This window comes from Hemiscyllium ocellatum, chromosome 47 (assembly GCF_020745735.1).
Source record: "Hemiscyllium ocellatum isolate sHemOce1 chromosome 47, sHemOce1.pat.X.cur, whole genome shotgun sequence".
Classification (NCBI taxonomy): domain Eukaryota; kingdom Metazoa; phylum Chordata; class Chondrichthyes; order Orectolobiformes; family Hemiscylliidae; genus Hemiscyllium; species Hemiscyllium ocellatum.
The window spans coordinates 13191187-13202010 of NC_083447.1; the positions used below are offsets into that span (position 1 = coordinate 13191187).

At 41.9% G+C, this 10824-nt stretch overlaps 1 protein-coding gene across 1 annotated transcript; it reads right to left on the reverse strand.

The window, feature by feature from the left end:
- Nucleotides 1-3440: 3440 nt before the first annotated feature.
- LOC132836634 (thioredoxin-like) lies at nt 3441-4490 on the reverse strand. The gene has a single exon (XM_060856025.1). It carries the CDS (start codon nt 4488-4490, stop codon nt 4173-4175), a length of 318 nt encoding a protein of 105 aa, XP_060712008.1. The 3' UTR covers nt 3441-4172.
- Nucleotides 4491-10824: the final 6334 nt, after the last annotated feature.

The following is a 10824-nucleotide window of genomic DNA, read 5'->3' on the forward strand; positions in this document are numbered from 1 at the left end:
GGATTTATACCTCCTCCAGGATGTAAGCCACAAATGGGCTTGAAATGATCTCTCCATACAGCCTCTCATTTTCATATTTCTTTAATTTCAGACATTCTGACGTGAGCACAACTGGTACCATGAAATGTATTAGTTAGGCAGCCATAAACTACATTGTATTTTACAGTAACACCAAACTGGCACCTTGGATAAATGTTTCAACACCAACACTGTTAATTAAACAGCCCAACACCTTCTCCTGGAAACTTTTGCAAACACCACTGATGAACAGGGTGTGTTTGTAAGGAACAGTCAGTTCCATTTATTTGTTAACAGATTTTGTTTGCTCTGAATTGATGTGACATTTACTGGTCCTCCTGTCAAGTTTTGCAGGGGTGTGCTGATTTCTTTGTGAAGAGGTTAAACTTTAAGCACGAAAGCTAACTTTTGAGAAAATAAATACTATGCAGACCAAGGTGCCCTTGGTATACAGATCACAGAAAGATACCACACAGAGGTACAGCAAGCAATTCAGAAGGCAAGTGGTGTATGCACCTTTATTACAAAGTAATTTCAGTAAAAGGGTAAAAAGGATTTATGACAATTGCATAAGACCACATCTGGAGTACTACATATAATTTTGGCTTCCATACCTAAGATGGTTTTGGAGAGAGTTCAACTGAGTAATTCCTGAATATTCTTACGAGGAGTGGACAAAGTAGATTGGGTCTATATTCTCTTAGGTTCGGAAGGCTGAGAAGTGATCTCAATAAACATATTAATTTTTTAAAAAAACATGATAGGATAGATGCTGGGAGAATGATTCCTCTAGCTGGGGAGTCAGAATTTATGAGTTCGGGATAAGCCATGAAAGGAAATTTCTTACTCAAAGGGTTCCTAATCTTTCAAATTCTCAACCATATCGTGGATTCTGAAGAAGGATCACTTGACCCGAAACGTTAAGTCTGATTTCTCTCCACAAATGCTGCCAACCCTGCTGAATTTTTCCAGAAATTTATATTTTTGACATGGATTCTTAAATGTTAAATTTATTCAAATCTGACATTGACAGCTTTTTGGCTACTGTGGGAATCAAGGATTAATGCAGATAGCGTGGGAAGGTGGAATTAACCATTGAATGGTGGAGCAGGCTCAAAGAGTCGAAAGACTTACTCCCGTTCGAACGCATTACATTCTTAATCACTGAAGGTGTAATGTGCTGTATTTAGGTTACACCTTGAATATGCTATGTCCAGCTCCAGTCATCAAGGCACAGACGAAGATCCAACTGTGACAGTGCTAGACAGAAGGGCCACAAAGCTGATCTCTAATGTCAAAGAACAAGGAAAAATTTGAAAAATAAAGGTACGTCAGTCTAAGAGTAGGTGAAGCAGAGAGTTCCTAAGAGGGAATGCTAAAAATATATTTCAAAATGAAGCAAATTGAAGCAATTTTACAAGTTAAATCACTTTTTACAAGATGATAGCAAAACTGATTGCAAGGAAACATTTTGCCACTCAGAATGATTGTACTCTTAGAAGGAGAGTGAAGGGAAACTCAGAAACTGTTGCTTAGATATTGTTTAGATACAATAATAGGCATTTTCGCAGGCAATAAGGTAAGTGGGTACAGTGACTTCCCTCATCACTGTATATGGTCCCATTAGACATTCTATACCAGGAATCCTCCTACCTGTGCTCCGTGAAAGGTATTATCCACTTCCCCCTTTTTCATTAGCTGGAATATAGAATAGAAGAAGGTGCAATACTAATCCTGGAATTCCCTCCCTCAGGGCATTGTGGACCAACCTACAGCACATGGACTGCAGTGGTTCAAGAGGGCAGCTCACCACCCCCTAATCAAGGGCAACTAGGGACAAGCAGTAAATGCTAGCAATACGTGAAAAACTTTTTTAAAAAATTAGCTATGGTCTAAATGAATGGAAGAACAGTCTTGAGGGGTATACTCCTGTTCCATCTTTCAGAAGAAACATGTTCATAAAGAAACTAGAGTCAAAAAGTGTGGTGCTGGAAAAGCACAGCAGGTCAGATGGCATCCAAGGAGAATTGATGTTTTGGCCATAAGCCCTTCGTCACATTTCTGATGAAGGGCTTATGCGCAAAATATCAATTCTCTGGATCCTCGGATGCTGCCAGACCTGGTGTGCTTTTCCAGCACCACACTTTTCAACTCTGATCACCACCTGCAGTCCTCACTTTCTCCATAAAGAAACTAGATCCAAGATCAGTCAAGTATGTGGGTCAGGAAATGATAATAAATGAATGAACCAAACAGCAGAACCCCCAACAGCCAATAAAGACACAAACCTAATCATGCAGTTAAACAAGGAAAACAAAAAGAATGTGCCAGGATGCTTGTCAGGAAGCTGCAATTATTCTCAAAACCATGGGGTGAAAGAGGAAGATCATTAAGGAGTCTGATTCCTGATTCTCAATAATGTGGATAAATGTGTAAATGTCAGATGAAAACTGAATTACGGCATTTGATAGTAGAATGCTCTCTCTCTCACACACATTCACGGGAATGGTGATTGGGCAGCTTATTGATGCCTACCAGTTTCTGGGGAAACAATCCAGCTTCGATACACAAGGCCTCCCATAGAAAATTGGAACAGCAAAGAGAGTCTGAAGAAGAGTACCAGGTCACCAAAAAGTTGCACCTTGGAAACTTTATCCTGCTCTGTACAAAAGACAAATCTGAGCCATGAATGCTTCCAGATTTGTTACTCAAATTTCTCCCTATTCTGGGACTTGTTTGGGGTATGGGTAATGGGACAATATTTTTGTCCTAAAGCCCAAAGAGTGCAGGAGGAGTGAAGTCTTGCTTCAATTGTAAAGCAGCTTCATTAGACAGCACCTGGGTACTGTGTGTAGTTTTGGTGTCCTGATTTCAGGAAAAATATTATTGCCATAGAGGGAATGCAACAAAGACTCACCAGACTTGTTCCTGGGATGGCACTATTGTCCTATGGACAGAGATTGAGCAAATCGGGCCAGTAATGTCCAGGGTTGCAGAGATTGAGAGGTGATCTCATTGAAACCTATAAAATACTTACAGGATTAAAAGGGTAGATCCAGATAATATGTTTCCCCAGTTGCAAGTCTAAAACCCAATTAGCACAATTTTTAAAAAAAAGAACGGGTACCATTTAGGTCCAATATATGGAAATTTTCTTTATGCAGAGGGTTGTGAATCTTTGGCTTTGAGTATATTTAGGTGTGAATAGATTTCTTATTTCTCAAATTGTGTACATAATTATGGGGATTAGTGGCTAAAAGGCACTGAATTATTCGATCAGCCATGATCGTATTGAATAGCGGAACAGACTTGACGGGTTAAATGGCCTACTCCAATTCCTATTACAAATCACCATGTAACAGTAACGTTAAGCAGCAAATCTCAAATATCCTTCAAAAATGCAATTAGTTAAAACTTATATTCATATAGCACCCTTCACTAGCATAGCAGCCAATTTACACACATCAAGCTCCCACGCAACAGCAGTGTGATAATGACCAGAGAATCTGTTTTATTGGTATAGGGATAACTAACAGCCAGGACACGCGAAAAAATCGTTCCTACTTTTCTTCAAAATAGTGCAATGGCATCTTTCTATCATCTAGCCAAGAGGGGAGCCCACATCTTGGTTTCGTTCTTAACCCGGAAGTTGGAACCTCTGACGGTGCATCACTCTGGGCTGTAACTGCAGTTATTTTCCTGGATTTTCTATAGAATGGGGTCTGACATAAAGGAGTGACAATACTACTTATTCAGCTGCAGCTGTTATGGTGCAAGTGCACATCCCGAAAATGTGAAAGATGCGATAGAAATGTTAGCTCTTTTAAAACATATACAGCAAGCTCCATTGTAAACCAGCCCCGATCCAGTTTCCCTGTACAACCCACAAACTTTCGAAAATCCCATTTGGTGCTCGTAACCGTTGTGATTGACTCTTAACTACTGCCTGAAATGGCAATCAAAATCCACCGTAATCACAGTTTGGAGGTGATGATAGGTACATCTCAAAAATGAATTTTGAAAACTGCCTCCCTTACTTTCTCTGGTTATATATTTTTAGCTGCACTTTTATTTATCCAGAGAATTCAAACTCCAGTTAATTTTTTTTTGGCTTTTGTGTTTCCCTGTCTATTTTTTAACTTCTAACAGGCCGCTCACTGCAGCTCGTCCAATAGGCGCTCCAACTTCTCCCTCTTGGTCCCCGAAAATTCTCCCATTCTGGCCGAGCGCCGGAAGAAGTGGAAGGTCGGCATGCATGTGATGCCGGCGGACCGAGCCAGAGGCTCTGCGTCGTCGACATCCACCTCCACGAAGACGACGTTGGTCAACTGCTCCGAGAGGTTGTAGAAGTGTGGCCGGATCATGCGGCAGTTGCTGCACCACTCAGCCGAGTACATAACAACCACTAGCTGCTCGGTCTGGCTCAACAGGTTCTGGAACTGCTTGGCGTCCTCCACGTGTCTCACCACCATGCTGCTTCCGGGTCCGTGCCCCGCTTCCCACTGGCCCCGCCCTCAAGCCCGCACCCTATTATGACGAAGGTCGACGTCAACATCCCATTGGCTGATTCTCATTGGCCGCTACGGTTTGCTACATTTTTCATGAATGGGTCGGAAGGGCGTCAGCTCCATTGGCTGGAATGGGGTTGATTGACGGCGCAAACACCCTATCAGAAAGTCCATCAAGGCAGTTCTGTAACCACCCCAATACTATTCAAAAGGACCGGAGACGGTGGATCTGAACTTGCTAAGGACAGATTTCGCAACAGCAATGATAAAAGGTCCTGGTGGAAGAGGGTTAGTGTCTCTAACCTCGAGGCAAGGGTTCGAGTCCCACCTGTCCGAGAGGTGTGTACGTAGGCAGGTTAATTAAAATATGTAAACAAAATAGCGATCCATTGATGGTACTATTCCTGCCCCTACCTCTGGGCCATGGGACTGATGTTCAAGGCTTGCTCCCAAAGTGTCAAAACTGCCTGAACAGGTTGGATAGAAATGTGATCTGTTCTGAGTTAATTAACCTAAAACTCTCAACTATGCTTCTCTCTTCTCAAGATCTGCTTCAGTATTTCCTGCATTCACAGTATTTTACCCCAGAAACAATGATCAGTTAATTTGAGGGAGACTCATATTGGACTCAAAACAGTAACTCTTTCTCTCCACGGGTGCAGCCAAACCTACTGATTTTATCCAGCACTTCCTTTTTTTTAATATAATTGACCTTTGTAACTATTGTTTGAGGAGGAGAACTGTGGCGGCACGGTGACACAGTGGTTAGCACTGCTGCCTCACAGCGCCTGAGACCCGGGTTCAATTCCCGACTCAGACGACTGACTGTGTGGAGTTTGCACATCCTCCCCGTGTCTGCGTGAGTTTGCTCCGGTTTCCTCCCACAGTCACAAAGATGTGCAGGTCAGGTGAATTAGTCAAATTAGCCTTTACTTGTTTCATATGCATGTCTCCTCCTATACCTTCAATTCCATATTCAGTAGCATACGTTTCTACTCTATTTTCACTCATGTACTCATCTAGTCTCTTTTTGAAAGCATATTTGCCTTGGAAACTTCCAATCAGCCCCTTTCGTCTGCTCCAGTCCTTCAAATGAATATCATTATCCACAAGGACAAAGTGAGGACTGCAAATGTTGGAGATCAGAAAAGTAGGTCAGGCAGCATCGCAGGAGCAGGAGCATCGATATTTTGGGTATAAGCCCTTTATCAGGAATACGGTGGTGGAGGAGAGGGCTAAGAGATAAATAGGAGGGTAGGGGTGAGGGTGAGAAGATGCAGGTAGGGGGTAATGGTGATAGGTCGGAGGGGAGGAATAGGTGGGAAGGAAGATGGACAGACAGGACAGTTGGATCTGGGATGAGGTGGGGGGAGGGGAGATGAAGAAACTGGTGAAGCCATGTGATTGGAGGGTCCCAAGGCAGAAGATGAGGTGTTCTTCCTCCAGGCATAGGGAAGAATGTCTCATCTTCCTCCTTGGGACTCTTCAACCACATTGCAGCAACGTCAACTTCACCAGTTTCCTCATCTCCCCTCCCCCACCTCATTCTAGGTCCAACCCTCCAACTTGGCTAGATTCCTGATGAAGGGCTTATGCTCGAAACGTCGAATTCCCTATTCCTAAGATGCTGCCTAGCCTGCTGTGCTTTGACCAGCAACACATTTTCAGCTGTGATCTCCAGCATCTGCAGACCTCATTTTTTACTCGAAGATCACCCCTTGAACAGCCCAACCTGTCCATCTTCCTTCCCACCTATCTGCTGTACCCTCCCATCTAACCCCCCACCTGCATCTACATATTACTTCCCAGCTACCTCACCCCCACACCAGCCCCCCACCCTCCTGTTTACTTCTCAAACCTCTTCCACCCACATCCATCCCCTACATTTCTGATAAAGGGCTTTTGGCCAAAACATCAATTCTCCTGCTCCTTGAATGCTGCCTAATTTCTAAATGTGGATTTGCTCGCTGAGCTGGAAGGTTTGTTTTCATCACCATACTAGGTAACATCTTCAGTGAGCCTCCGGATTAAGCACTAGTGGTGTAGTCCACTTTGGATTTATATGTTTGGGTTTCCTTGGGTTGAAGATGTCATTTCCTATGGTGATGTCATTTCCTGTTCTTTTTCTCAGGGCATGGTAAATGGGATCCAAGTCAATGTGTTTGTTGATAGAGTTCTGATTGGAATGCCATACTTCTAGGAATTCTCGTGCATGTCTCTGTTTGGCTTGTCCTTGGATGGATGTGTTATCCCAGTTGAAGTGGTGTCCTTTCTCATCTGTATGTAAGGATACTAGTGAGGGGGGTGTCATGTCTTTTTGTGGCTAATTAATGTTCATGTATCCTGGTGGCTAGTTTTCTGTCTGTTTGTCTACTATAGTATTTGTTACAGTTCTTGAAAGATATTTTGTAAGTGACATTAGTTTTACTTGTCTGTATAGGGTCTTTCAAGTTCATTAGCTGCTGTTTTAGTGTGTTGGTGGGTTTGTGGGCTACCATGGTGCCAAGGATGATGACTTGAAAGATCCTATACAGACAACAAGTAAAACTAATGTCATGGGTACTGCTGCAGAATACTCAGCTGAGAATCCTGATAGGGTGACATGCACAGATAGGCAGGCACTTTGAGATGCTGCGTATGTCAGCTGGCCCATCAAACACGTTCCTGACACTGTCAAAGACATGGAAAAATCCAGCTTCCAGCTGGCAGAAGGTATTCATACAGCTAGCCTATTCCCCAGCTGTGGTTCTATTTCACTATCCTGCTGAAGATCCAGAGGTGCTCGCACTGTTACCACACTCTTGCTGCATTCTATGTGTGGACTGGTCATCCGTTTTTCCTCCTTTCCTGTGAGGGTGCAGCAACACACTAGCACATGTTGCCAAGGTTGGAGGATTTGCATTATAGGGAGTGGTTGAATAGGCTGGGGCTATTTTCTCTGGAGTGTTGGTGCTGAGGGGTGACCTTACAGAGGTTTATAAAATCATAAGGGGCATTGATAGAGTAAATAAACCCCAGGGTGGGGTGGGGGGGGGGTCCAGAACTAAAGGGCATAGGTTTAGGGTGAGAGGGAAAAGATATAAAAGAGACTTAAGGGGTAACTTTTTCATGCACAGGGTGGTGCGTGTGTGGAATGGGCTGCCAGAGGAAGTGGTGGAGGCTGGTACAATTGCAACATTTATGAGGCATCTGGATGGGTACATGAATAGAAAGGGTTTGAAGGGATGGGGCTGGATACTGGCATGTGGAACTAGATTGGGGTGGGATATCTGGTCGGCATGGACAAGTTGGACTAAAGGGTCTGTTTCCATGCTGTACATCTCTATGACTCTATGTTTTGTGAGCTAGACAGTTGACTGATGGTATAGCACACCCAGGCAGCAATAGTTGATCTCCATAAATGGGTTATGCAACCAAATTTGTAGCTCATACATCACACCAATATTTAATAGTTTCTCAAATTTATAAAATACTCACTCATATCCAGGCCTGATGTGTACTCCTCACTGCTACTTTTCAACAAGCTGTACTTTGTCACTAAATTTAGATATACTGTATTATACACATTTACTTTAGTGAGAGTGGTTCAGAAGTTTGTGAGAGAATTCCAGAGCTTAGAAACTCTACAACTAAAAGCACAGTTGCCTGCAGTGCAGCTTTTAAAACTCAGAAGCTCAAGAAGCCAGAATTTGAAGGTTATACATATTTCAGAGAGTTATAGCTAGTAAAGGTTAGAGACAGAGGGATTTGAAAGAATAAGGGTGTACGTTTTAAAATGAAGATATTGTTTAAACATTTGATCAATGCAGGTCAGCAAGTGCAAGGGAGTCTGTGCAAGTTAGGACATGGCCAACTGATTTTGGGATGATCACAAGTTTATGTAGGGTGCAAGTTGAGAGGATGGCAAGGAATACATTGCAGGCATCAAATCCTGAGTAGCAAAGACAAGGTTGAGGGATTCAGAGGCAGATGGGTTGAGTCAGGGTCAAAGTCTTGTGGTTTTGGATCCATGGTTTTCAAAGCTCTCCACCTTTATTAAAGATAAAGTGATAAAGATTGATTATTTGCAATTAGTCAAGACTTCATTATCATTGTAACATGTGACAACCAGGACTGTAGAAGACAAATGTGTCAGCCTTGGTTGTTTTATCTTCAAGCTCTGCTGAAACATTATTGACCTAAAATGTTAAACATGCCCTTTTTTTTCCACAGAACCTGATGTGCTCCATGTTTCTGTTTTATGCGCCTTGCTTCTGTCTATGACTCTATTATAAATGGGACATTTACTCACTTAGACTATGAAATGTTCAGCACGGCATTTTCGGCAAGTTGCCACATGATATTCAATAGCATTTTCCAAACTTACAACCTTCACCACCTAGGAGGACAAAGTGAGCACATCATGGGAACACTGCTACGTTTCTCTCCAACCACACACATTCCTGACGTGATAATATATCACTATTCATTTGTCATTACAGGGTCCAAAACATGAACTCTCTACCTAACAGGGCATGGAGCCACCTTCACCCCACACAGTGAAGTTGTCCGAGGTGTTCCAAGATAAAAGAGATAGACAAGAATAAATGTTGGCAAGAGACATCAGCTCCTAATAATGAACTGTTGGACAGCATATGATCCAATGAGCCCAATGAGTGTTTTTTTTTAAACAGCGATCACTATAAGAATGAAACTACCTAAAATAAACTATCACAGACACTGAATGTGCAATAGCAATTCCCAACTTACAGCATGAAGATATGGTTTGGAAATGCCATTTGAAGAACATAATGTAAATAAAATGGCACTTGTGCTCAGACAGGTAATTTGCAGTCATGGTGTGCGCATAAAGGAGTAAAGGTCAAATCATACAGTTTGCTTAGACATATTCAGATATGGAAATGACATTAATTACTAACGTTGCAGATTTTTTTGTACAGAAATAGAGTTATTCAGCACAGAAACAGATGCTCCAGTCCAACTCATTCATGCCTACCAGATATCCCAAATTAACCATATCTCTATAAACCCTTTCTATTCATGTATTCAATGTTGTTATCGTACCAGCCTCCATCACTTCCTCTGGCAGCTGATTCCTAAATGCATCACACTGTGAGAAAAGTCTATCCTTAAGTCCCTTTATATCATTCCATCTCACCTTAAACCTATGCTCTCTAGTTTTGGACTCCCTTACCCTGGGAAAAAGATCTTGGTTATTCACCCTACCCATGCCCCTCATGATTTTATAAACTTCTATAAGGTCACCCCACAACCTCTGACACTCCAGGGAAAATAGCCCCAGTCTATTCAGCCTCACTCTATAGCTCCCACCCTGGCAATATCTTTGTAATTTTTTTTCTGCATCCTGTCAACTATAACAATATCTTTCCTATAGTAACACAAATCTCTAAAACACTGTCTAAAAATTCAAGTATCCCATTAAATAGAGGTCCCAGCACTAATCCTTGTTGTTCAACACTCATCATGACATTCTGACAATCTGAAAATATCCCATTTATGCTCACCCTACTGCTTCCTACTAGCTAAGCAACACGTCCATTGATGTTAATATTGTTACCCCCTACACCATGGTCTCCTACTTTGTAAAGTAACCTTTGATTTGGCACCTTGTCAAATGCCTTCTGGAAATCTAAGTATAGTGCATCTACACTGCGTATGGATAAACAAATGTTGTTAAGACCAACACTCAAGTTGCTTATGTTGCTTTTTAAATACCTGTCTCTTACAATCAGTTGTTATATTTATAGCTACCTTTCTCTCGAACTCTAATTTCTCCCTCCTTAGTAATCTTTTAGAGTTGTTTATATACTGTCCAATTTTCTGACCTGCCACTCAGTTTTTCAGAGATCTTTCAGTTTGATGTTTTCTTTAACTTCCATAGTTATCCAAAGTTGGTGCATCTTTCCTTTAGAATCATTTTTTCTCATTTGAATATATATTTTTGAGTGTTTTGAAATAGCAATTTAAATGCCCACCACTGAATATATCTACTGACCTGCCCCTTAACTTAAGCTTCCCAGTCACTTTAGCCAACTCTGTTGTCATAATTACCCATATAGTTGTCCTTAAGTTTAAAACATCAGTTTTGGATCCACTCTTTTCTCCCTCAAACTGAATGGGGAATTTGATCTCTACCGCCCAGAGTATTTTTACTATGAGGTCATTCATGAATATTGTCCCATTGTATATTACCTGGTCTGGCGTTGCCTGCTCTCGGGTTGGCTGAAGAACACAGTGTTCTAACAAACTGTCATGAAAACACTCATGATTTGGAGAT